This window comes from Trichechus manatus, unplaced genomic scaffold (genome assembly GCF_000243295.1).
Source record: "Trichechus manatus latirostris isolate Lorelei unplaced genomic scaffold, TriManLat1.0 scaffold00246, whole genome shotgun sequence".
Lineage (NCBI taxonomy): Eukaryota > Metazoa > Chordata > Mammalia > Sirenia > Trichechidae > Trichechus > Trichechus manatus.
This window is the reverse complement of record NW_004444182.1, coordinates 2,141,379-2,169,357: the sequence shown is the minus strand read 5'-3', so window position 1 is coordinate 2,169,357 and position 27,979 is coordinate 2,141,379. Positions and strand designations below refer to the sequence as shown.

The 27,979-nt window shown below is 36.6% G+C and overlaps 1 protein-coding gene and 1 non-coding gene across 2 annotated transcripts in view; one reads left to right on the top strand and one right to left on the bottom strand.

The window, feature by feature from the left end:
* CDH19 (cadherin 19) overlaps nt 1–27,979 on the bottom strand; it is a 76,642-nt gene that overhangs the window by 41,252 nt on the left and 7,411 nt on the right. Inside the window, exons 3-7 of the mRNA XM_004389454.3 lie at nt 17,846–17,965; nt 17,272–17,436; nt 14,820–15,001; nt 14,020–14,273; nt 11,096–11,217 (exon numbers count right to left, since the gene is read on the bottom strand). Of these exons, the coding sequence (XP_004389511.1) occupies nt 11,096–11,217; nt 14,020–14,273; nt 14,820–15,001; nt 17,272–17,436; nt 17,846–17,965 (843 nt within the window). The remainder of the gene's footprint in view (nt 1–11,095; nt 11,218–14,019; nt 14,274–14,819; nt 15,002–17,271; nt 17,437–17,845; nt 17,966–27,979) is intronic.
* On the top strand, nt 3,561–3,685 carry LOC111819019 (U6atac minor spliceosomal RNA). Its single transcript, XR_002822825.1, has one exon. It is a non-coding gene; the product is annotated as a U6atac minor spliceosomal RNA (small nuclear RNA).

The window sequence follows — 27,979 nt, the reverse complement described above, 5'->3', positions numbered from 1 at the left end:
TATGGTTCATCTATTTATCAACAATACAGCTTAGAAAAAGGAAATGTTTTGTGCAACACGTTCAACTCAACCAATACTTATTGAGTGCCTTATACCTATCGTGGACTGTTTCGTGTAGGAGCTGATGAAGACAGTCAGGTATACTGACAGCTTGTGAAAATCCATGAACTCTTTGAAGTATTTGTTTAACTCATTTAATCCTGATGAATATAAATACGTATTATTACCCTCCCCAATTTTAACCCATTGCAATAGAGTTGATTCTGAATCATAGTGACCCAATAGGACAGGGTAGAACTGCCCTGCAGGGTTTCTAAGGCCATAATCTTTGCAGAAGCAGACTGCCACATCTTTCTTCTGAGGAGCGGCTGTTGGGTTCGAACTGCTGACCTTTTGGTTAATAGTCAGGTGCTTAACTACTGTGCCACCAGGCTCCTTCTCCACAACTTTACTAATAAAAACAATGAGAAACCCTTTAGTTTCTCAAATTGCAGTTAAATGACTTCCCCTAAGGTCGTAGCTCAATTGGAAAAGGCAGTGTAAGAAGCCAACAGAGTTCTTAATTGCTGTGGTATACACTGTAGGTTTTAATAACAAAAATTTAATATAGAATAGCAGTCTAAATGTATTTTAAAATAAAATAACTATAAGAAAGCCTAGGTTAATCTTTATATATAGACTGAGTTGGGAAGATTTTCTTAAGTTGCCAAGAAATTCAGAATCCATGAAGGAATAGAAAGATACAGTTAAATACATTTAAGATATGGCGAAAACAACATTAAAAGGCCAAGTAATAACAACAACAAAGTTGGGAAAATATTTGCATCACAGGATGAAGTATTGACAGCTTTTATTTTCAAATCCTGAAAATTTGAAATAACCTGGAAAGATGTGTGCAATTCCGTTAACTCAGGAAGGTGGCATTAAATGGTAGTGGGGGGAGGTATTCTGTTTGTCTTAATGGCTTTATTCCTCATCTAGATGATATTTTGTTTGATCCACAATCAATACCCGTGGAAGCAGCAGTCAAGAAGTCAAACAGCCCATTGCATTTGGCAAATCTGTTGCAAGAGGCCTCTTAAAGTGTTAAAAAGCAAAGATGTCACCTTAAAGACGAGGCTGCACCTGACTCAGTCTATGGTGTTTTCAATCACCTCATATGCGTGCAAAAGCTGGGAAATGAATAAGGAAGACGGAAGAAGAATTGATGCCTTTGAATTATGGTGTTGGCGAAGAATATTGAATATATCATAAACTGACAAAAGAACGAACAAATCTGTCTTGGAAGAAATACAGCCAGAAGCCTCCCTAGAAGCAAGGATTTTGAGACTTCATCTCACGTACTTTGGACATGTCTTCAGGAGGGATCAGTCCCTGGAGAAGGACATCGTGCTTGGTAAAGTAAAGGGTCAGTGAAAAAGAGGAAGACCCCCAATAAGATGGATTGACATGGTGGCCTGAACAATAGGTTCAAGTATAACAATGATTGTGAGGATGGCACAGGACTGGCAGTGTTTCGTTCTGTTGTGCAGAGGGTCGCTATGAGTCAGAACCACCTGACGGCACCTAACAACAACAACAACGCTATTTTGTTAATAGACAAGAACTATATTTGTAACTATAATCACAGCTGCAATTATGATAGACGTTAATAATTTTCAATTAACTGGAAATTAAAACATAGAAGTCATATTACACAATAAAAAGGCAAGAAATCCATGACCTGTAAGAAATATGAAAAACATACAGGAATTACTATTTTGTGACTCTTCTCTATGGCATTACACTCAGGGTTAAAATAGAGAACTAAAACCTTTCTAACGTTTTTGAAAACAGTTTTATGGGATGTCTGGTTTCCTGCATTTCAAGCGGTTTTTTATTACAAGTGGTTTGATATTACTTTCAAAGTTAAATGGCCAAACAATTAGTTCTAATATGGATACCTTGGGAGTAAGAGATTGACACAACTATCTTCCCCAAAGTTGTTCTAAAATTAATTTAATGATGTAGATTTAAAAAAAAAAAATTGAGAGAGAAAGACACACATGAAATTTTGTTACTCAGTGTTATGTAAACTCTTTCTAACCAGTTTTCCCTTAAGACTGAACCAAAATTTTTCAAAAAGGTATCTTCAGAGATAAGTTAAATCCACATTAACTTTGTGCTTTTCTGAGGATATTTACCTAACTGTATATTTTATTTTGGAATTTGAGTACCCACCCTGTATCTTTTCGGCCCTAAGATTAGAATAGTAACAGGAATGTAAAATCCCTATTTACCAAAATATTTTTTTTTTATTCTGAGAAAACTGATTGTATAGCACCAGAGGCTGATCAGCATAAATTGCTTAATTCCTGTACTTGATAATATTTCTAATCACCTGTTTCTTAACTCTTAAGTATTATGTTATATGTCAAATAAATATAATCAGTTTATATAGTTTGTCTTTTGCATAGATTTAAGTTTTTTTCTGACTGTATCTTTTATCTTCTTGTGTTTATAAGATGGTTGTTTAAATATAATTTTCTATAATGCATAATATTTTTTTAAATTTAAAAATATGTTAAATAATTTGATACTTTTTGCTTCATATGATGAATTTAAACTTTGGTCTAATCTCATTTTCTAAATACCGTACATAAAACGGTATGTTCTTATTAAATCTTGTTTTATTCTTTTTTTCTCCCAACTTTGTGTTGATGGCTTATTTCCTTCTTTTTTCTCAAGAGAAGTGAAATGTTCTCAAGTTATCTTTGATTTGTTTGTTTTTGTATTGTCTATATTTTATTTTTCTATCTTCATATTTATAGAATGATAACTGCAATGTATCAAAAACCAACCATACCCATTGCCATTGAGTCGATTCCAACTCATAGCAACCCTATAGGACAGAGCAGAACTGCCCCATAGGGTTTCCAAGGAGCTGCTGTTGGATTCAAACTGCTGACCTTTTGGTTAGCAGTCAAATGCTTAACCACTGTGTCCCAACCTCAATATAAATACTTCCAATTTTACTGTTTCCAGAGCAAACTGATTCCAAAAAAAAATCTTTTTAGTAAGACAGGCCCATGTTCTTTGAAATTTTAATCATTTCTTGAACTCCTGTCAAATCAATGTAATATGCTTTTACTGATTCCTGAATGTGGATGAAGCAACAGCTTCAGATTGAAAATACAACAACTGAGATGAGTCATAGTAAGCATCAAAGGGGGATTTAGCTAATGTACTTGCTGATTGTTTGGCCTGGAGGAAGTCATACAATGTGACATGGTTTAGACCCTATAGTTAGGTCATTAACTGAAATAACTTTGTTATTAAGCATTATTGTTTTTTAGGAGAGAAGCCATGTTGGCAAAGTGGTTAGGAGCTTGGCAGCTAACCCAAAGGTCAGCAGTTGGAATCCACCAGCCACTCCTTGGAAACTCCATGGGGCAGTTTAAAAATGGAAAAAATTAAACCTTGGTTAGGGTGCAAATATCTAATTTAGGAAAGACTAAGTGAAAGCAAGTACCATTTTTCATATTCTCAATTAGGACAATAAGCTTTGGAATTAGACATAACTGTAATGAAAAAGAGAGAAGATTAGTACTCCCCTTGACAAGGATGGAAGAGGCCCTTGGGCCTTCCAACACACATATGGTTAAGGCATTGCCACCTACTTTGTGGCATCTAACCACAGTTGGAAATGCTGGTGGCATAGTGGTTTAGTGGTGAAGAGCTACGGCTGCTGCTAACCAAAAGGTTGATAGTTTGCATCCACCAGGTGCTCCTTGGAAACTCTATCAGGCAGTTCTACTCTGTCTTATGGGGTCACTCACTATGACTCGGAATCAACTTGACGGCAATGGGCTTGGTGTTGGTTTGTTTTTTTGATAATTGCTCCCTGGTTTCATCATTTAAAGAATGAGCACATTATTTAAATTGTGAAAGCTTCAGCTATACCTTCTGTGAAGTAATGTTTACCTCACATTTTCATTATGAGCTTTAAAAATACTAAAATATGCCAACTTTTAACAAAGTATCAGCTAGATGGATGGATAGAGAGAGAAAGAGATGATAGATTGATAGATCTATAGTTTGATAGCTAGAAAGATAGATTGTGAGGATAAATACAACTGGACAATAACAGGTTTTGATTCTCCCGGTTGTAAATTCTTTCTCTGTCTCTTTGAAAAGGATAAGGTGTTAACTCAAGGACCTGGCAGCCACTGCTTTCAACCTCCCTTATCTCCCAGTTTCCTGGAAGGAAATTAGCATAGTCTCAGTTTGCCCAGGACCCAAATTGCAAATCTACCTTAGGCCCTAAAATCAAAACCAGTCACCCGTCGAGTCAATTCCGACTCATAGCAACCCTACAGAGATACCAGAAAATTAGCAGTTCTACCCGCATAACATAAATGTAGTAGGTTCTATCCACTAATTTATATAAAGGGTCAAGTTTCTTTCTGTCTTTGTAACCTCCTTAGCAGATTGCCTGTGATACATCACATTCTCCTTTAATGCTTATTCAATAATACTATTTTCTTCCTCTTCTGTATTTGTGGAGAGGTTTTCTGTTGGGAGTAGATTTTCTTCTTAATTATACTCCTTCAAATATATGTATATGTATAAATTTAAAAAATCTGAATATGTGTATATATACACACACACACATACAGAATAGTCAATGTAAGTATGCTATTTAATAAAATGTAATGTTTCAAAACTCACCATTACAACCATCTCAGAAAATAGATATTTTATAAATGAATATCTGAAAATACAATTAAGAAGTAACAGAGCTAGGATTTTATTCCTGGTAAATCCCAAACGATATCCACTAATGTTGTCATTGCTGTTGTAGGTTGTTTGTTTTCTCCAAAACATACTACTTGTAATATTTATAGGGTCACTTCTCCATGTGTCTGTCAGTTTGCTGTACTGTGGGGGCTTGTGTGTTGCTGTGATGCTAGAAGCTATGCCACCGGTACTCAGATACAGCAGGGTCACCCATGGCAGACAGGTTTCAGCTGAGCTTCCAGACTAAGACAGACTAGGAAGAAGGACCCAGCAGTCTACTTCTGAAAAGAATTAGCCAGTGAAAACCTTATGAATAGCGGCAGAACATTGTCTGATATAGTACCAGAAGATGAGTCCCTCAGGTTGGAAGGCACTCAAAAGACAACGGGGAAGAGCTGCCTCCTCAAAGTAGAGTTGACCTTAATGGCGTGGGTGGAGTCAAGCTTTTGGGACCTTCATTTGCTGATGTGGCACGACTCAACATGAGAAGAAACAGCTGCAAACATCCATTAATAATTGGAATGTGGAATGTACGAAGTATGAATCTAGGAAAAGTTGGAAATCGTCAAAAATGAAAAGGAATGCATAAACATGGATATGCTAGGCATTAGTGAGCTGAAATGGACTAGTATTGGCCATTTTGAATCAGACAACCATACGGTGTACTATGCCAGGTACAACTTGAAGAGGAATGGTGTTGCATTCATCGTCAAAAAGAACATTTCAGGATCTATCCTGAAGTACAACACTGTCAGTGACAGGATTAATATCCATACACCTACAAGGAAGACCAGTTAATACGACTATTATTCAAATTTGTCCACCAATCACTAACGCCAAAGATGAAGAAATTGAAGATATTTACCAACTTCTTCAGTCTGAAATTGATCGAACATGCAATCAGGATGCACTGATAATTACTGGTGATTGGAATTTGAAAGTTGGAAATGAAAAAGGATCAATAGTTGGAAAATATGGCTTTGGTGATAGAAATGATGCCAGAGATCGCATGATAGAATTTTGCAAGACCAATGACTTCTTCATTGAAAATACCTTTTTTCACCAACGTAAATGACTATACACATGGACCTCACCGGATGGAATGCACACTAATCAAATCGACCAGATCTGTGGAAAGAGACAGTGAAAAAGCTCAATATCATCAGTCAGAACAAGGCCAGGGACTGACTGCGGGACAGACTGTCAATTGCTCATGTGCAAGTTCAAGTTGAAACTGAAGAAAATTAGAACAAGTCCATGAGAGCCAAAGTACAACCTTGAGTATATCCCACCTGAATTTAGAGACCATCTCAAGAAAAGACTTGACACGTTGAACACTAATGACAGAAGACCAGACGAGTTGTGGAATGATATCAAGGACATCATACATGAAGAAAGCAAGACGTCATTAAAAAGACACGATGGAAAGAAAATACCAAAATGGAGAGCCTCTGAAACTTGCTCTTTAATGTCGAGTAGCTAAAGTACAAGGAAGAAATGATAAAGTAAAAGAACTGAACTGAAGATTTCAAAGGGTGGCTCAAGAAAAAGTAAAGTATTATAATGACATATGCAAAGAGCTGGAGATAGAAAACCAAAAGGGAAGAACATGATCGGCATTCCTCAAGCTGAAAGAGCTGAAGAAAAAATTCAAGCCTCGAGTTGCAATAGTGAAGGATTCTATGGGGAAAATATTAAACGACGCAGGAAACATCAAAAGAAGATGGAAGGAATACACAGAGTCATTATACCAAAAAGAATTGGTCAAAGTTCAACCATTTCAAGAGGTAGCATATGATCAGGAACTGATGGTACTGAAGGAAGAAGTACAAGCTACACTTAAGGCACTGGCGACAAGGCTCCAGGAATTGACGGAATACCACTTGAGATGTTTCAACAAAAGGATGCAGCACTGGAAGTGATCACTCATCTATGCCAAGAAATTTAGAAGACAGCTACCTGGCCAATTGACTGGAAGAGACCCATATTTATACCTATTCCCAAGAAAGGTGATCCAACCAAATGTGGAAATTATTGAACAATATCATTAATATCACATGCATGTAAAATTTTGCTGAAGATCATTCAAGAGTGCCTGCAGCAGTATTTTGAAAGGAAACTGCCACAAATTCAGGCCAGATTCAGAAGAGGACATTGGAACCAGGGATATCATTGTGGATGTCAGATGGATCCTGGCTGAAAGCAGAGAATACCAGAAAGATGTTTACCTGTGTTTTATTGACTATCAAAGGCATTCGATTGTGTGGATCCTAACAAATCATGGGCAATATTGCGAAGAATGGGAATTCCAGAACACTTAATTGTGCTCATGAGGAACCTGTACACAGATCCAGAGGCAGTTGTTCAGACAGAACAAGGGGATACTGCATGGTTTAAAGTCAGGAAAGGTTGTATCCTTTCACTATACCTATTCAATCAGTATGCTGAGCAAATAATCCGAGAAGCTGGACTGTATGAGGAAGAAAGGGACATCAGGATTGGAGGAGGACCCATTAACAACCTGCAATATGCAGATGACACAACGTGGCTTGCTGAAAGTGAAGAGGACTTGAAGCACTTGCTGGTGAAGATCAAAGGCCACAGCCTTCAGTATGGATTACACCTTAACATAAAGAAAAAAAATCCTCACAACTGGGCCAATAAACAACATCACAATAAATGGAGAAAAGATTAAAGTTGTCTAGGACTTAATTTTACTTGGATCCACAATCAGTGTCTATGGAAGCAGCAGTCAGGAAATCAAAAGTTGCATTGCATTGGGCAAATCTGCTACAAAAGACCTCTTTAAAGTGTTGAAGAGCAAAGATGTCACCTTGAAGACTAAGGCATGTCTGACCCGAGCCATGGTATTTTTAATCTCATCATATGCATGCAAAAGCTGAATAATGACTAAGGAAGACTGAAGAATGGATGCCTTTGAACTGTGGTGTTGGTGAAGAGTATTGAATATACCATGGACTGCCATAAGAGCGAACAAATCTGTCTTGGAAGAAGTACAACAAGAATGCTCTTTAGAAGCAGGAACGGCGAGACTATGTCTTACATACTTTGGGCATATTGTTAGGAAGGATCAGTCCCTGGAGAAGGACATCACGCTTGGTCAAGTACAGGGTCAGCGAAAAAGAGGAAGAACCTCAGGAAGATGGATTGACACAGTGGCTGCAACAATGGGCTCAAGCAAAACAACGATTGTGAGCATGGCGCAGGACCAGGCAGTGTTTCCTTCTGTGGTGCACAGGGTCGCTATGAGTTGGAATCGACCTGATGGCACTTAACAACAACAGCATAGGGTCTCTGTGAGTCAGAATCGACTCGTCAGCAATGAGTTTGGTTTTTTAGTATGGCCTTTAGTGGAAGCCTACAGACTAAGAATTCTTTAAACTGAGAATTTATAAAGTTATATTGACTGAATAATATATAGTGAAAGTTTGAAGCCGTGTCTTCCTTAATACGGTGAAGGCTGTTGATCACCTGGTGAGCATGGTACAGCTTAAGAGTGAAGTCCAGCCTGATTACTAGTGTTATGCTTTGCTGATTATTAAATATATTGAATGTCACCTTTGAATATAATATAAATTGGCATAATTAAAATATTTATTAGATCATATAATTTTTACGATATATATGTAAATGTACATGTTGTTGTGTGCCATCAAGTCAATTCCTACTCATAGCAACCCAGTGTGACAGCGTAGAACTCCCCATAGAGTTTTCTAGGCTGTAATCTTCACAGGAGCAGATCACCAGGTCTTTCTTTCTCCCAAAGAGATGCTGGGTCAGTTCGAACCACCAACATTTCAGTTAGCAGCCAAGTGCTTAACCTTTGCACCACCAGGGCTCCTTGTAAATATACATACATATATTGATGGACCATTTTTTATGGACAGCAACTGTCTTTGTTGCTCCCATATTTTTATTATAGTTTTTGTTTTAATTTATACAATTTTAATTGTAATGTACAATTTGCATTCGTGGTTTTTTTTTTTTTTAAAAAGTATGTCCTGAGATTTTTCCCTTATAGAAATGTGAATGGCATAGGTCTGATAAGAATTAATCATCTAACAGATGGGATAGCATATAATTAAATAATTTTGAAATTCTTCATGTAAATAATTCATTAATTTTTTCTTTCTATTCATAAAAGATTTGAATGTTTTGTGTCAAGTAATACACATAGTAAGTTTTAAAGGTTCTGCTTTCTAGTAATTCACATTGAAATACACCTAATTTAATGAAGGTAATTGATACATTCTTACAAAAAAATCCGTCTCCTTATATATAAAAATACATAAAATAAGACTAAAGTGGAGAATTAATTCATATAAATTTTTTAAAAGAGGATCAAATTATACCTGAAAGCTGTTTCATAGAGAAATATGTTTTTCAAAGATGTGCAGTGTTCCCTTGAACTGATGTAAATTCTTTTTCTCAATAGATTTGTAAAGAATGACATTATAAACAATTTGTTCTCGGAAATACCCAATGAATAAAAGCTTCTTGCTTTTAGAATAAAAACCTTTGTATTTTTTTGACACCAAAAGCCTTGGCATTTCTTCTGTTGCAGCAGGTATTTATTCTATTGTAACATTTGCTACCCTGCCCTTTATTGTTTAGTTAAAGAGAAAATTCAAAACCCAGACCAAAGCCATCCTGCAGTGTTTCCATAAAGCTGTTCGGTGTCAAAATACGTGAGAGGTGCTTTCCACTCACCATATCACCTGTCACCTGTCCAACAAAGTGAGGAATAAGATAAATATATATGTTTTGCTTAAAAAAAGGAAACATATTCAAAATCACTTCTATGAAAGGATGCATTCTAGAATATTTCATAGTCACAAAACTAATTCTTAACTGTACTTTATTAAATCCACTGGCTAAATAATGGGAATAATTTTGATACTTTTTTTGTATTCTACCTTGAATTAATATGAATGACTGAATAATTGAACTAAATGATAACTTTCAAGACAATATCCAAGTGGTAAATCTGGATGATTTTATCTATTTTTACATCCTAAAAAGGGAAACCTCTACCTGTCTCTCAGAAAACTGATTACTACTGATTATTGACAATCTGATTATCAGTACAGCTGAAACTATAATTTAAATTTGAAAATATATTCCTTGATATTGTGATGGAGCCACCCATTGAATATTTGTTGTTTGAATCCTTTGTATTCTTTCCCATAATAATTTCATTGAAACGTCATTAATGCTAAATGCTTATGTTTTCAACTGCTAGCATGGGGTAAGCTTTACCTTGTAACTGATGTGCAAGAATATCTCTAACATTTTAGCATAGAACTAGAATAAGTCACTCATATTCTGTGTTCGAATTGTGGACTAATCTTTTTGTGAACTTGTAAAGTCAATCTTACCTGATTATGGTTAAATGGGACATTCCCGTCCATTTTAAATTATATTAAATTTAATTCTCACTCAGTTTTACTACTATTTGCAAAGTAGTAAAATAATGTATAATATTAATTATGTACTTCTGTAAATTAAAAATTTTACTCTAAGAGAACATTTCCTCTGAAATCAATATTATACCTTCTTTCCATTCATAACTGTCTTTTCAGTGTGAACATGTTTTTGGAAAGAACACAAGTCTTTCTTTTTTCGTTAAACATACCATTTAAAAAGGATCCATGGAGAATATATGTGAAATGTTGCTCAGTTAAAAAAATTGAAAATGTAGATTTCATTTATATAAATAGATGTGAATATATAACCATGAAAACGATTTGACAGCCTATTAACCAAATCTGTTGTCTTCGAGTTGATTCCAACTCATAGCGACCCTATAGGACAGAGTAGAACTGCCCCATAGGGCTTCCCAGCTTTACAGAAACAGATCCACATCTTTCTTCCACACAGCGGTTGGTGGGTTTGAACCACCAACCTTTTGGTTAGCAGCCAAGCCCTTAACCACTTTGCCACCAGGGCCCCTGAGGGCATATTACTATATAATAAATGGGTTTTAGAATTTTAGGTGACTTTTGTTTTATTCCTTGTATTTTTCTAGTTTTTTTTGCATTAAAAATGATTTATTTTTATAATAAGGAAAACATTCTTAAAAGTATTTAGTGAGTAAGCATATAAATAAGCTGAGATATGAGTGATCAGACAGCAATCATTTGAAATAAAATAACGTGAATGAAATTATATATATATCATTCAATTCTAATTCCAACAACATTTTAAGCTAATTTTTTCCTCTCCTCTTAGAAATAATTTAATGGTTTACAAAATATTGTGAACCAATGTGTAGTTGCTATATAGGAGTACTTACATTTTTCTGTGGCTGTAATACTTAGGTTGTACCAAGCGCTAATCTCCCGGTCAAGAGGGTGAGTTGTAGTGATTGTACCATTGTCATCAATACTGAACATTTTGCTTCTGGTAATAGAATACCTATACCAAAAGGAAAACATTTCTTAATATTATTATTTTCTCTGTAACACTGATACACGTAGCTCTTTTTAGATAAGAGGACAGAATATTAAATGCATGCTCTGCACACCTAATGTAATGCTGAAAAGTTTTCAAAAAGGTACATTCGTACATTTCATATTCAACTCAGCTGGGATTAAAAAAAAAACAACACTGAAAAGACTCCAGATTTAAATTGATGTATGCTAAATCTAAACATATGTCACTCACTCTCATTGCTAAGAGAGAATTTTAATAGAGGAGTGTGTTAGTTAAAAAGAAACCACAAAGTGCCATTTGCAAAATGAAGGTAAGTTCAAACAAGTAGGGATAAAAAGTAGTGCTTTTGAGTCTTTGCTTTTTTATTTTATTCAAAGCAAAGTAAAACATATCCTCAGCCTAGCTGTTACTAGTCTCTTTCCTTTACCACATAGTTTCTAGATAAATCTGTACATGTCACAATTATTTGATTCCTGATATGTAAACATATTCCTGATATGTTTAAAAGGAACCATCTGACAGTATTTAATTAAAAAAAAATAGTAAATCTTCTTTGTATAGTAAATGAGGAAGATGTTAAAAAATATAAAGGTATATAAAAGTGTTCCCCCTCTACCTCTCCACCAGCCAAATGAGGGGGCATTATCTGTCATTCTCCTTATCCCAAAAGTAAAGGATAGTAGATTGAAAGTCCTGTTAGATCATGCATGAAAAGAAGCCAAGTTACAAATTCCCTCATACAAAAGCCTGAAAATGATCTCAAATTCTACAAAATGAAAGAAGCCTTTGAAGTTCTCATCATGTCTCATCTGCTTGCAAATGATTAATAATAAAAATTACAGAAGAGTAATAACTTGAGTTCAGTGATGGCTTCTCATTGCATGTATATTCCTGAAAGACTTTGACGAGACATGAATGAGGTTTACCATAATTATGTGGCAAAAGATGAGAATATTTTAATCTTCAATTGACAGGTTTCTAAAAATATCACAGTAATTTATAGCCTAGTGTTCAGGAGAGAATTAAAATAGAAATCACAGAGAATTCAGCTTTAGAAGACTTTGGTTTAACTCTACTCATTTTTAAACATTTACTAGCAAATTACTTAAATATCCACAAGTGGTCGCATTTCCTACTTATAAGATTTGTTGACCAAATGAAATGGTAGTATATCAGTTAATATTTTATACTAAACATTTTCTGTAATATTCTGTTTCTATAAACACATCATTCCAAATAAAACCAATCAAGAGTTTGACAGAAAGTCATAGTTTTTAGTAAAAATTAAGAACAATGGATGCCACAATAATTAGGTTTAGGCCCAAATGAAAAAAAACATGTAGGCACCTTGGAAGAGTGGATAAGCTAGACAGCTTAATATGACTGTAGTACTGATGTGTAATATGTGTCGCTTTCCTTGGCCCCTTCTAGGGCCACCAATTCTGGTCATTTTATTGGCTTTTATACCACCTGATGCTCACCAAAAGGTCAGCAGTTTGAACCCACCAGCCTCTCCTTAGAAACCCTGTGGGGTAGTTTCATCCTGCCCTATAGAATCGCTATGAGTCGGAAACAACTCAACAGCAACAGATTATGCTCACCAATTCTCATATGTCTTTCACCCAACTTTCCCAAAGGTTAACAATTATATAAAACTATAGCATTATTATTGTATCAAATAAGAAATTAATTGACATAACTACAGATTTTATTGGGATTTCACCTGTTTTTCTACTAAAGTCATTTTTATTTTCTAATATCCGAGATAGGATCTCACATTACATCTAGATTTCATGTCTCCGTAGTCTTTTCCACGGTTTCTCAATCTCCTGGTCTTTCATGACCTTGACACTTTTGTTGAGTATTGTTCAGTTGTTTTGGAGAATGTCCCTGAGTTTGAATTTATCTGATGTTTTCAAATGATTAGAATACCACAGAAGTGATGTGCCTTTCGCAGGGTAATATCACGAGATACATGATATTGATCGATCTTATCATCGGTGATGTTGACCTTGGTTATTTGATTATGGCAGTGTCTGCCAGTTTTCTCCACTGTAAAGTTACTATTTTCTTTACTGTAAGTCATAAAGATCTCAGGGGGGTGATACTTTGAAATTCTGTAAATATCTGTTTTTTCCTCAAACATGTGCCAACTAATTTTAGTACCCATCCATAGACCAGGCCCATAATAACTGCCACTTTGGTGTTCAAATGATTTTTTTTTTAATTCCCTTCATTCTTCTACATTTATTAATCATAACTTATCTGTAAGAAGATTTGTCCGTTTTATTTATCTATACCAGAATCAACTCATGGGTATTTTTTCTATGTGTTACAATCCAAAACTATCGTTTGATATATATATATATACATATATATGTTACTGAAATAGCTCCAGTTTTGGACATTGGAAGTTATTCCATTGCAGTTCCTGGGCCCTTTCAACATACTCTCAATTCCTTTTTGAATACTTCCTTACTTTCTGGAACCATCAGATGTTCCAGGCTCATTTCACATTTTCCCTCAAAGAGCTCTAGAATCAACCATTTCCTCAAGGAGTCTCAGTACATTTGATTGGATAATTTGGGTGCCAGATGCACTCTTCTTCTTTTGATATTTCTTTTTGTGTTACCTTTAGGGCTCTGAATGGACAGCAATATGTGTAGAGTAATATAGATATAGATAAATATCCTTGCTTAAATTTTCATGGAATTTTATTTTTGTGACAACCTACTTTTACTCATGGTTTAATGCAGAGCTAGTTAGCTGACGTTCCAGACATACCTGATGGGAGAGTCCCTATGATCTGGATCTGTGGCAGACACCATGCCTACAAAGGATCCATAGGAGTTTCCTTCAAAAATTTCAAATACATAATACGGGAGGAGGAAAACGGGAGGTTCGTCATCATCTTCCACCTGGACCTTAATGAAAGTGGTGGAAGCTTCAGCATGATATTTCATGAGATGTTCATCAACATGGCAGTTTTTAACTTTTGCTTTAATGCCATAGTGATTCTGGTGCTCAAAATCCACTTTCTACAAAGAAATACAATGTACACAGAAGACATGGCTTCAGTAACCCAAGTCATTGCTTATGAGGAAAAAAAGTGTTAATTATTAAATTAAGTCTCAGTTGCTTTTCAGTTAGGTTTTACTCTTTGAAAACATGGATTCCTCTGATATTACCACAAAGCAATTTCATTACAAATCACTGTATTTTGTTGTTTACATCTATTACAAAATGTTTTGGAATAATAGCTATATTTTTCATTTAATATTAAAATTATACTTCTCAAAGCATAAGTATTTTATGGGATTGTATTCAAGATCATCTCATAAATGCTGTCTTTCATTTCAAAATATTTATAAATAAGCTGTTCCACATTATCATTAGAAAAACTCTATGATAGCTATCTAGCTCTCTAGTCTCTATACTCCTTTTTCTTCCTAAGTCATAAATCACAGCTTCTCATTTCACATAGTTAATAAAGCAAAAGCCTGACTGGCTGTACAAAATAATTTTGTGCATTTCATATTTAATTTTGCACTATTGTGTAAAGAAAATGATTTAAATACATCTACCTTTTTTAATATAACTATTCCTTCTTGGGTCTCATTGTTAGTGATGATGTCAAATGTTTGTGAAATATCTTCTACGCTGTATTCCATTTCTGCATTCTCTCCTATGTCATTATCGTATGCCATGATTGTTCCTATAGAAGTCCCAACGGGGGCAGATTCAGAGACAGACAGGCGGTAGAACGCTTTTAAAATGAAATTCAAGATATTTTGTGTCAATTATAAACTTTAGAAACTGCCAGTCGTAACACACTTTATGAACTGTGGGTAAACCCAACCCCAGCCTTTCCAATTATTTGTTCTAAATGTCTATTTTTTCTCTATTTGTTAAATGTGAACATTTTCTTAATATCCTGTCTGAGCCTTTATTATTCTCTCAAATTATATCTTATGAAGTCCTATCACGAGTATGTATAATTACCAAATTTCTATTCATAATCATACCTTCTCAATATTCATGGCTTTGTTTTTTATTTTATCTTTTAACCCTTCTAAATTAGCATTGCTTAAAAGAGTTCTGCAACTTCACTCAAGCTTTCCCTAGTGCCTAAATTTACCCACAAATGTAAGTACGAATTAAAGGTAGGGGAGACTAAGAACAAGTAGATGAGTTCTAAGCGTAATAGTTTGATTTTGAGGTAATGAGACTGGATCAGATAAATCATAATGGAAATGAAAAGAAAGTTGAATCCAAAGGAGTAAGTGGATGAAGTAGAGAAACCATGTTAGAATCACAGATGTCCCCATTGTTTTGGTCACAAGAAATAATAACAGTTATATTTGAGATATATAGACACATATACAAATAACTGTGGGTTTTTTTTCTTGATTTCTTAAGAGTAACTTACATAAGGTTCATAAAGAACTATTCCATTCTTCTCAAATAAATTATCATAATTTATGCTAAAAGAGTAGGAAATAATCATACATGCCTATATTCTCAAGAATGAAACTTTTTAGAATTTAATAAAGGAAAACATAATCAACTTTTTTTTCTTTAAATGGACTCTTGGTTCTGTTAGAAGCATATAGTAAGTCACTTCACAGATTGCCTTGTAGGATTTTACCTTTTTAATTTTATTTTTTGGTGGGAAGAATGTTATATAAAAGTTGCTTATCTTTTACTGTTTTTAGAGATGGGAGAAACAGTTCAACTTTGTGGCAGTTTTTCATTGTGGGAAAATTAAAAGAAATTCTTATTTAACTGCACAAATTAAAAATTGCTCACAAATTGAACTTGAGAAAACAGTAACACTACCATAAAACTAAAAGCTGATACTCTAGACTTACATGTTATTAAGTTTATATTAAACTATGGCCCTTCATCGTTAAAAGCAACCAAAACATTTCCTCAGATCAACACTTGTGTTGTTATTAGATGCTGTGGAGTCGGTTCTAACTCATACCGACCCTGTATAACAGAACTAAATGTTGCCAGGTCCTGCACCATCCTCACAATCATTGCTCTGTTTGAGCCCATTGTTGTAGCCACTTTGTCAGTCCATCTCATTGACAGTCTTCCTCTTTTTTGCTGAGCCTCTACTTTACCAAGCATGATGTCCTTCTCCAGGGACCGGTCCCACCTTATAACATGTCCAAAATACCTAAGATGAAATCTCGCCATCCTTGTTCCTAACGGACATTTTGGCTATACTTTTTCCAAGACAGATTTGTTCGTTCTTCTGGCAGTAAATAGAATTTTCCATATCCTTCACTAACAATTAGTCTCTGATATTTTCCAGATTTATTAAACAAATATATTTTAAAGGGGATAAGTTGAATATTAAATTGAAAGGAGGGTAATGGGATTTCATTAAGGGAAAGCAGTGGGAAGAGTAAAGAGGCTGCTCTCTAAACAAGCGGACTCAGTCTAATTACATAAGTCCTTAAAAGTGGAAGAAGAGGGGAAGTGTGGTTTGGAGAGATGGCAGTATGAGAAGGATTTGATGCTCCTTGCTGCTTCTGAGACGTGAGGGCCATGTGTAGGAATCAGAGAAAGATCTCAGTTCCCCAGCTATGGTCAGCAATGAAGCAAGATCTCAGTCCTACAATGACATGGAACTGAGTTCTGCTAACATGGCAATGAGCAAGGAAATAGATTTTCCCTTAGAGCGTACAGAAAGGACCCCAGCCCTGCTAACTCCTTGATCTCAGCTGGGTGAGACTCAAGCTAGACTTCTGTAAGATAATGAATGTATGCAGTTTTAAGCTACAAAATTTGTGGTAATTTGTTATGGCAGTGATAGGAAATTATTGAACACATCACTCTTTCATTTGTATTTGACTTTTCACACTAATGAAGCTCATCACACCTTTGAGCAATTCTTAACAAATTCATTTTATATAATTTTAACATTGTTGCAGTGATATTAGACTGAAAATTCTAACAATCGCCCATAATCAATACACTTAAATTTACACTTTATGATATAAATTTGGGATGTCTTCTACTTACTTGTTTTAAATATAGGCTTATTATCATTAATATCAGAAAGTCTAACTAATACACTCGTTGTTCCAGTAAGTCCTCCAGGTTGACCAATCATGTCCTTGGCTTGAACAATTAGCCGGTGTTCCTCTTGAAGCTCTCTATCCATTTCAGAAAATATTCTTATGACTCCTTTAAAAATGGAATACAATGCCACTTATTATTTCACTCCTACCATGGCACCTTCCTGGTTAAGTTAATCTCTTAAGCATCCAACCATACAGTCGGTCTTTTGACATATGTTGGGCCACTACAACATGCCAGACACTGCCCTGGAGAAAAGAAGCCATTCATTTATGGAAACATCTGGTCTACTGTACATCATGATTTTATTAATATATTTCAATGGTGATTTGGGTTCAGACTTATTTTAAATGAGTATTAAATTCATTGTTGCTTATGTAACAGAATACAGTGATTCAGTTGCAATTGAAATTCCTAACAACAGTTTATGTTTGTAAGTGACTACTCTTTACCAGTTTTGTGTTATTTGTCTACTTTAGAATCATGTTGAATTACAGTTTGCTTCATTCAGAAATACCTGTTGTCGGTTCAATGGAGAAATATGGCTGTCCTTGTAGTAGGCTGTATAGGAGACGAGCATTATTGCCAGTGGAAGGATCATCAGCATCCCTAGCTGTCACCTGGATGACTAATGTTCCTGAAGAGAAAATAAACAGTAACATGACATTAAGACTCTTGTAATATTCAACCATGATCTCGATTCTGTATTTTCTTTTGCAAGTAAAGTGACAATATAAAGTGAAAGACTAGCCTATCTCTTCACTGTAAAACTAATATCTTTCCACATAGTAAAAAGAATATTACCTTATATTCTTATATCCTTACAGCCCCAATTCCCGCATACAATGTAGAATTTTAAACACGTAGCTTTATGACATTATGAAATGTACCTATTATATAATCTATTATGATGTGTTTAATCAGGACCTTTATAAGATGTGTTATTAGTAGAGATATAAAATATGATTTTCTTCAAAAATCATGCTATGACCTGTACCTCATATAAATTGCAAAATGGTGACAAAATATAAGGATTATTGAAATGAACTTGGAAGAGTATCAAAGTAAGGATGGGCGTAACTATTTTGCCTGTTTAATTCCTTTCTATAAACACATACTTGATTTGAAGAATTTAAAAAAGCAAAACAAATTCTACCAAATATTGATAATCTAGCAAATGCTATTCTCATTATGATTTAGTAAAAAGCATTAAAAATCATAGAAATAATTATTTGTACATTTAAAAATAATGCTCAGGTTAAAAATATTTCTTTGAATAAATTAAGCTTTTTAACTTTTTGTAAACGTTAAGTACACCACTATAAATCTTATTGAAAATCAACATTTGTTGAGATTCCACTTTCTATGTCAATAAAAATGGCATTACAAATGGCGCACAATCAAATAGACTCTGATTTTTTTTACAATTAGCATCATGCATTTTCCCATTACAACAGAATTTTATAAACTGTTACACTCTAATAGGAAGCCTTTCTGTTCTTCAGTAATAAAAACTGTTGAAACTTTTACCATGGCCCTCAATAGCACGTATTCTTTGCTTTTTTTTTCCCCCTTAGTATTTTTATGTTAAAAAAAAAAAAAAGTTGCCGTTGACTGGAGTAGAACTGCCCAATAGGGTTTCCAAGGAGCAGGTGGTAGATTCAAACTGCTGACCTTTTGGTTAGCAGCCAGACTCTTAACCACTGCACCACCAGGGCTCCATTTTTACGTTGGTTATGTGTTTACATTGGAATGCATATTTTACTGAAGAAAAACTTGCAGTGGTAAGGCTCTGAGTCAGCTGCTTAAAAAAACTCATAATTGTAATTGGTTATACTTTCACTTGATTCAAAAATCAAGAACTATAAAATGCTTAAAAAGAAAACAGCTTGCTACTTCCTATGCTAAAGAAACCCATTGCTGTTGAGTTGAGTTCGACTCATAGCAACCCTGTAGGACAGAGTAGAACTGCTCCATAGAGTTTCTAAGTCTGTAAATCTTTATGGAAGCAGACAGCCACATCTTTCTTCCAAGGAGCAGATGGTGGGTTCAACCAGCTGACTTTTAGGTTAACAGCCCAGCACTTAAGCACTTCACCACCAGGGCTCCACCACCTCCTATACTTACCCAATTCCCTCAACCACTCAACGTGTAGACACTTGTTAGTATCAGATATTTTAAAATACATTCCTGCAGTAATTTCGAGGAGCTATGACAACAAATGGGAAACCCTGGTGGTGTAGTGGTTAAGTGCTACAGCTGCTAACCAAAAGGTCGGCAGTTCAAATCCACCAGGCGCTCCTTGGAAACTCTATGCGGCAGTTCTACTCTGTCCTATATGGTCGCTATGAGTCGGAATCCACTCAACGGCAATGGGTTTGGTTTTTCGGTTTTATGACAACAAATGAGTTCATGGGAATCATCGACTAGATCAGTTTGCATTGGGTAGGATTTGTTATTTACCTATCCTGTGTATACACCCTCTCACTCCTTCTATATTTCCTTACCATAGGGATTCCTCATTCCTGGTTTTGAGACTACCACCTTTTCCTAGCTTCAGGAACCATTGCCAAAATCTTGATATTGTTAGTTGTTGATCAAAATAAATTCTTTATAATCTAAGACTTTATACTTCCTAGGCTAATATTATATGAGTAGAAACAGGAAGGCCAAGAAAAGGGAATGACTCACGAAAGATCACTCCATACTTTATTGATATGAATACAAGCTTTGGCATTAGTTGCTCTTCCCAGTCAAAAGATTTTTGTTGTTGTTTGTTTTGTTTTATTTTGTTTTTGACACATTTTTCATGATGTTTTGTTTACATCTGCTAAACAAAACTTACCACTTCATTTCCTATTGTTAGTCTTTGCTTTCTGCTAAATGAAAAACCAAATGTAATCTGTTAATGGATTATACAAAATAATTCTCTTAGTGTGTGGAAAATCAAAAAAAGGCAAACTCCTAGGAAATATAGTGGTAAAAACCGTGAGATGTTATAAATACAATTTATAGTGTGATGCTATAAATAATTTCTAAGGAAATCTTTATTATTTTCTCCTGTAAGTCTTATGGCACTTTTAAAATTAAAAGACTGTAAGAACAGCAAGGGGGCGCTCTCTGACCTTCCCTAACTTCACAAGGGATAGGAGAATCAAGATCAACCTCCCAAGGCTGATTCCTATGAGGCGGAGGTCAGACATGCCTCTTATCTCCACCATCTTTACCAATTCTGACACCAACCATTCTTCCCACAGCACTCTCTATTTCTCTGTTGAGTTTGGTGATTCATTGCAGTGACCGCACAGAACTCACAGACCATACTCATGGTTATGGGGTTTATTAGGAAAGTAACAGGTTACAGTACAGGTTCACGAATGCTCAGGATACAGTTCTTTCATCTGGACAGCCTTTTCTCAGCTGTGCCCTCAGGCATGCCTCTCTCTGGCCCCTTGGCCTCTGCCCTGCTCAGGCAAGTGCTACAAAGCTTTTTTTAGCTCTGCCAGTAAGTGCCCTGAGACACCCCACTCTGCCAGTAAGCCTCCGCCCAAAGGTGCTCAGGTCTAGCTCCATGGGCTGGCAAACCTAGCTCCACCAAGTGCCCAGAGGCACCCTTCTCCTGGAGCAAGCCTCCTGCCCGAAGGCACTCTGCTTTCTCACTCCGAGGACTGGGAAGCCCACCATGCCGTCTCCTGCAGATCTCTCCTGCTGCCGTTTTTCTGCAGCTCCTTCTCACCGTCTTCAGTGTTACAGCTCTTTCTCTTGATCTCCTTGTTCCAAAAGCTTCTCAGTACACAGATCCCATGCTCCGCTCTTGGCTCTTCTTCCTTGGAAGTGGTGAGATCCTCCCTCTGCTTAAAATAGTGGCTCTCTTTTAAGCCTAGCGGGACTGTAAAACTGACCAATCCCCTTGGTGGGCCACAATTACCTTATTTGTACAGTCCCTCCCAGACACTTTGGTGGAAGTTACAAGACCATGGTGAGAAAGGCCACACAAAAGCAATCCATCCTACTGTGAGGACCAAACATTTAGAATTGGGATGATTCTACTATGTTTCAATGGCTCTTAGTGCTTGATAATGAATTAATAGCTACTCACTCTTTATATTTATGTGTGTGTGTGTACATATATACCATACTATGCACTTACCATAGAAGAAAGAAGAAATGTAAAATAAATTAAGATGATAAAAATATGTAGTAGTGTTTCCAAAAAATTAGTACATATAGTTTTGCCTTAAACTCTGACTAATGATTTGGAAATATTGTCCGTAAAATTCAGAAGGTCCATGTTGTTGTTGTGTGTTGTTGAGTTAATTCCGACTCATAGAGACCCTATAGGACGGAGTAGAACTGTCCCATACAGTTTCCAAGGCTGTAATCTTTAAGGAAGCAGATGGCCACATATTTCTCCCTCAGAGCAACTGGCGGGTTCAAACCACCAACCTTTTGATTGGCAGCTAAATGCTTAACCAATGCACCACCAGGGTTCCTTAGAAGGGCCTTAAAAAAAAAAAAAAAAAAAAAAAAAAACTTATTGCTGTCAAGTCGATTCTGACTCATAGTAACCCTGTAGGACAGAATAGAACTGCCCCATAGGGTTTCCAAGGAGCACCTGCTGGATTCAAACTGCTGACCTTTTTATTAGCAACTAAGCTCTTGAATCACTTTGCCACCCAGATCTCCAGAAGGGCCTTAGCAGTATTCAATTCTCATACCATCTCTGCCTTATTTTTTCAGCAATTTGAACATAGCATACCTAGGTGTGGTTTAGTGTGAGTGTGTGTGTTAACGTGAGTTTCATTGAGCTTGAATTTGTGGCTTGAAATTGTTTTTCAAACGTGGAAAAATTATGGCCAATTATTACTTCAAATATGTGTATTTTATCCTCAATGGCCCTGAGTAAATCAGTTGCATGGCCTTAAAGATAGGATTGAGGCTTTCCCCAGAGACACAAGGGATCCAACCTTGTGAACAACAATTTCAACTCTTATCTATGGTTTTCAGTTGGCTCATGGTCATTGCTTCTCGACTCTCTTTGGACAACACCTTGATTCTGTACCTATGGGGTTCAGCAAGTTCATGGTCTCTCTTGCCTGAGAGCCTGCAACAAAGACATTGGAGATGCATAGCTGCCTCCATAATTGTGTAAACCAATTCCTTGCAATAACTCCATATATATGTATATCTATCTATATGTGTATCTACATATATATGTGTGTGTGTGCATGTATTGTACTCATTCAGTTTTTCTGATTGACCCCTGACCATTACCATTACACAGTCTAGCTTCAAATACTATTATACCACTTTCCAAAAAGCAATATACACTTCAATTCTTCAGTGTCATCCTCTGAGTTTGTATGGCCAAAAGTTTTAATTTTATGTATATTAAATTAATTATTTTTAATATTTTTGCTTCAGACCATCTATTATATTTTATAGTGATTAGACACAAAACGTCCTTCTATTTCCCTTGCAGTTTGCTGTTTTTAGATCTCTTATTCAAGTAGATCTAAGTTTCTTTTTTATCTTACTGTACTCCTTCTCCCTGAAGAACTCTCTTTAACATTTCCAGTAACACAAGTCTCCGACCCTGATTTCTCGCAACTTTTGTTTCTCTGATTAAATATAACTAGTTAAAATTTATTTTTTGAAAGACATTTTTGCTCAGGTTAGAATTCTTGGCTGTCTATGTTTTATTTTTTTTCAAATCTAAAAATATCACCCCATTATCTCTTGTATTGCATCTTTTCTTAAGAGTGGTCTGTTGTAATCCTTATATTTGTTTCTCTGAAGGTAACGTGTCTCTTTTTTTTTCCCAAAATTTTATTCTTATTACTATTATCAGTCATTGGATTTTAGCAGCTTTAATATAATATGAATGTGTTTAGATTGTTGTCTTAGGTTGGGTTCTCTACAGAAGCAAATCCAGTACAGCCTATGAATATATAGAGATTTATATCAAGGAAGCAGCTTGGAACGTTCCAAGTCCGTGGATCAGGATAGAGACTTCTCCTAATTCACACAGCCTCATTGGCTGGTGAACCCAAGATTGGCAGGTCACAGAGCAGGGCTCTTGTTCACAGGCTGTGAAGTTTGATGAATCCCAACATCAGCAGATAAGCTGCTAGCTCATGTTCCAAGAACCAGAGGTCAGACAAACAGGAGGCAGCTGCAGAATCCAGACCAGGCAAAAACCAGAACGTCCACTTATATTCAGATGCAGGCCACACACCCAAGGAAACACCCTTTCGACTGATTGTCTTCTCACAGGAGATCCCATCGTGGGGGTGATCACATAGAAACACTGAGAATCTGGCCCAGCCAAGCTGACACACAATCTTAACCATCACAATTGTTTTGTTTCTGTCTTTTTAATTTATTTTGCTTTGGCTTGTTCGAGTTTCTTCAATCTATGCTTTCATATTTTTTGTTTACAATTTTCATTACTTTGGAACATTCTTGGCCTTTATCTCTTCAAATATTTTTTCTGCCTTATGTCTCACTCATTTCCCTCTGGAACTCTTATTTCACCTATGTTAGGCTGTTTTATATTGTCTCATAGCTCTTGGATGCTCTGTTCTGTTTAATTTTTTTTTTTTTTTTAATTTTCCTCCCAAAGACTATATTTCCAAACAAGACCATATTCACAGGTAGTGGGGGTTAAGTCTTCAATGTATCATTGTTGTTGTTGTTGTTTTTGTGTGCCATTGTGTCAGTTCCAATTCAAATGACCTTATAGGACAGAATAGAAATGCCCCACAGAGTTTCCTAGGCTGTTATCTTCTTTTGTCTTATTCTTATTTTTTAATATTTCTTTTTAAAAATATTGTTTATATTTATTTTTTTAATTTTTTAAATTAGTTTCTCATGAAATAATTAATACAAAAATTGTTTTGTGACATTTGTTTCCAACCTCACGATATGTCAACATGCTCCCCTTCTCCACCCCTGGTTCCCTGTTTTCATCTGTCCAGTTTTCCTGTCTCTTCCTGCCTTCTTGTCTTTGCTTTTAGGCTAGTGTGCACATTTAGTAATCTTTACAGGAGCACATTGCCAGGTCTTTTCTCCCGGAGCAACTGGTGTGTTCAAACCACCAACCTTTTTTTGCAGCCAAGCCCTTAACAACTGCACCACTATAGCTTCTTAATGTATCTTTAATCTGTTGCTTTTGAGTTGATTTGACTCATAGCAACCCTACAGGACAGATTAGAACTGCCACCATAGGGTTTCCCAGGCTGTAATCTTTATGGAAGCAGATTGCCAGATCTTTCTCTCACAGAGCAGATGGTAGGTTCGAACTGCTGACATTTCAATTAGCAGCAGAGCACTTTAACCACTGCACCACCCGAAAAACCCACTGCCATCAAGTTGATTTTGACTCACAGACACCCCATAGGGTTTCCAAGGCTGTAAATCTCTACCAAAGCAGACTTCCACATCTTTCTCCTACAGAGATGCTGGTGGTTTTGAACTGCCAACCTTTTGACTAGCAGTCAATTGTTTTAACTACTGCGCCACCAGTGCTCCTTAAAAACAAACCTGTTGTCTTCGAGTCAATTCCGACTCATAGCAACACAATAGGACAGAGTAGAACTGTCCCATAGGGTTTTCAAGACTGCAATCTTTAAGGAAGCAGCTGCCACATGTTTCTCCCATGGAGTAGCTGGTGGGTTTGAACCACTGACCTTTAGGTTAGTAGCCAAACACTTAACCACTGCACCACCAGGGCTCCCTAAGGAGACAATTAAATCCATAATGCCAGGAAATCCAGAAAGCGAAAATGGCCTGAGTAAAAATGGAGATCTGATCACTCTACTACTAGGATGCCATTATTTGGACCCAAGGTACCTGCACTGAGAAGCTGCTAGACCAGGGTAAGACTGATGACAAGAACCTTCCCCCAGAGCCAACAGAGAGAGAAAGCCTTCCTCTGGAGCTGGCACCTGAATTCTAACTTCTAGCCTCCTAGACTATGAAGGAATAAATTTCCTTTGTTAAAGCCATCCACTTGTGGTATTTCTGTTAGAGCATCACTAGATAACTAAGACAGATTGTGGTACTGAGAGAGTGGGGTGTAGATATCTAAAAGATATCTACAATGTGGAAGCATTTTGAAACTGTGAATGGATAGAGGCTGGAAGAGTTTTACAGTACTTAATAGTAAAAGTTTAGATTACCTTGAAGATTCTGTTGGTGGAATTGTAAACATCAAAAACAATTCTGGAGGACTTCCAGAAAAATGGTGCTCTAGGCAGAAGCACCACGCCGTCCCTCCACAGCAAAGATCCAAAAAACTAAGTTGAACAGAAAAAACAACAATCCTGAAACCCTAAAACATCAAATGAAGAGATAAAGAACTCAGCCAAGCACCAAATGGAGTGAGAAAACTAACAGAGAATGGAGAGCAAGAAGAGATTCATGCAGAGGTCCCCTATCAGCTAATGCAGTGCAGATCCGCCATCTTGGACTCCTATCGGAGACCAGCAAACAGGGGGTACAAGAAAGCAGCTTCATGGAGCTTCCAGCAGGAGACCAAACAACCGGTAATTTGCGATATATGCTTTCCCACCCCCCACCTTTCTTCACCCCTACTTGGCCTCCTCTGCTTCCCTCGGCCACAATCTCTTCTCCGGGAAGCACCGACTGCTTGGATTCCACCCATCCGAATGGGCCGGCTCTCTGAGTGCCATTTGTAGGCTGCTGGTGTTGCTTTTTTTCCGCTTCTTTTGATTTCTTCCTTAGCTCTCACCACCTCCCCCTCCTTTCTCTCAAATACCTGGCTCCATGCACCATATTTGCTTCTTCCTGAGGTGCTTCGGAGTTCCGTTTGAGTGTGCAGCTGCTTCCCGGTCTGGGCTGCCACGCTGGTGGGATCCCGGGGCTTTTGTTCGTTTGTTTTGAATTGTTTGTTTGTTTTCTTTTCCTTTTCTTGAGTTGGGAGCCTGTTATGGCCAGGCAGTGCTGCGTGGCTTGGAACCTACCCCCTCAGCTTGCACGGACATGCAGAGGGATCCCTGAGAGCATTTCTTTTTCGGTTGTTTTTTTTTTTTCTCCTGTTCCTTTGGGGGTTTTTCTTGTTCTTTTTTTTTTTTTTAATTTGTTTTCTTTTCTTTTCCCTGGTTTTCCCTTTTTGTCTTTCTTCATTACTCAGTTTCTCATCTCTCTATATCGTCCTTCTCTTTCTGTTCCCTGAATACCTGCTGTTGTATACCCCTATGCCTTCTAGCCAGGCTGTACTGCAACACCTGAGAACAACTTCCCCAGACCTCATAACTGCACAGGTGCAATCCCTGGAAACTTTGCTGTTCTTTTCCCTTTCTGATTTTTATTTATTCATTCTTCCCTTTTCTTTTTTTTCTTCCTCTTCCCCTTTTTGTTTTTCTCCATTTCATAGTCTCTCGTCTCTCCACTCCAAAGGCAAGCTCCCCTAGCATTCCTTTTTGTTTCTTTGTATGTTTTTGGCTCCTGTTCCTCTGTCCTCTCTCCCATATCCATCTTAACTCCACACATAACAATGTCCCCGCTACATCCTGCCTACCTGCACTGTGCGCTTAACATCACACCACCAAGCAGCACAGGCATGGCCTACTGGAACCTGCCCTGCACTGATTACCGTCCCACCGTGGTGGCTGTAGTAAGTGCCACAAACGACCCATCCTGGTAACTCCTCTTCAGCTAGACCTGTCCTGCCATACAATATCTGAGTGACTGACCCTGCCAATTGGAGAAGGAGGTGAAAAGTATTGTGCCCACAGACAAGCAAACAACAAAGAACACACAGCCCGCCTGCTCAGACATAACCAAATTTAAAAAAAAAACAAAAACGGATGAAACAAACAATTCTACAATCAATAAATGAGAAAAATAACTATTGAATGCCCCGAAGACAGCAGACAATATCAAAACATTTACAAAAACAGGACAGGATGGTTCCAGTAGGCATCCAAAATAAAACACCAGATGGCTTTCCAGTGGAAGAAAAGGCACTAGAACTACATGACAGGGAATTCACATCTCTAATACTCAGAATTCTCTAAGAGCTGAAGCAAAAAGCAGACAAAAATGAGGAAAAAATAGAAAAATTCATGGAAAATACAGACAAAAAATTGGAATTCAGGAAAATAATGCAGGAACAAAATGCCAAAATAAATTCACAACTAGAAATTCTACAAAAAAAACAATTAGAAATCCAAAAGATAAACAACAAGATTTCAGAAATGGACGGTGTCATAGAAGGGCTGAGAAGCAGGATCAGTGGAATTGAAGACAAACACTTGGATACAACTCTGTTTGAGGAAAACTCAGAAAAAAGAACAAAGAAAAATGAAGAGACACTGCGAGTTATGTGGGATACAATCAAAAGCAAAAATTTGTGAATAATTGGAGTTCCAGAACCGGGGGAGAAAACAGAAAACACAGAGAGGATCATTGAAGAACTTTTGACAGAAAACTTCCCCAATATCATTAAAGATGAAAATCTGGCCATCCAAGAAGCTCAACGAACCCCATATAGGATAGACCCCAAAAGAAAATCACCAAGGCATATCATAATCATACTCGCCAAAACCAAAGACAAACAAAGAATCCTGAGAGCAGCTCGTGAAAAACAAGAAGTCACATACAGAGGAGAAACAATAAGACTAAG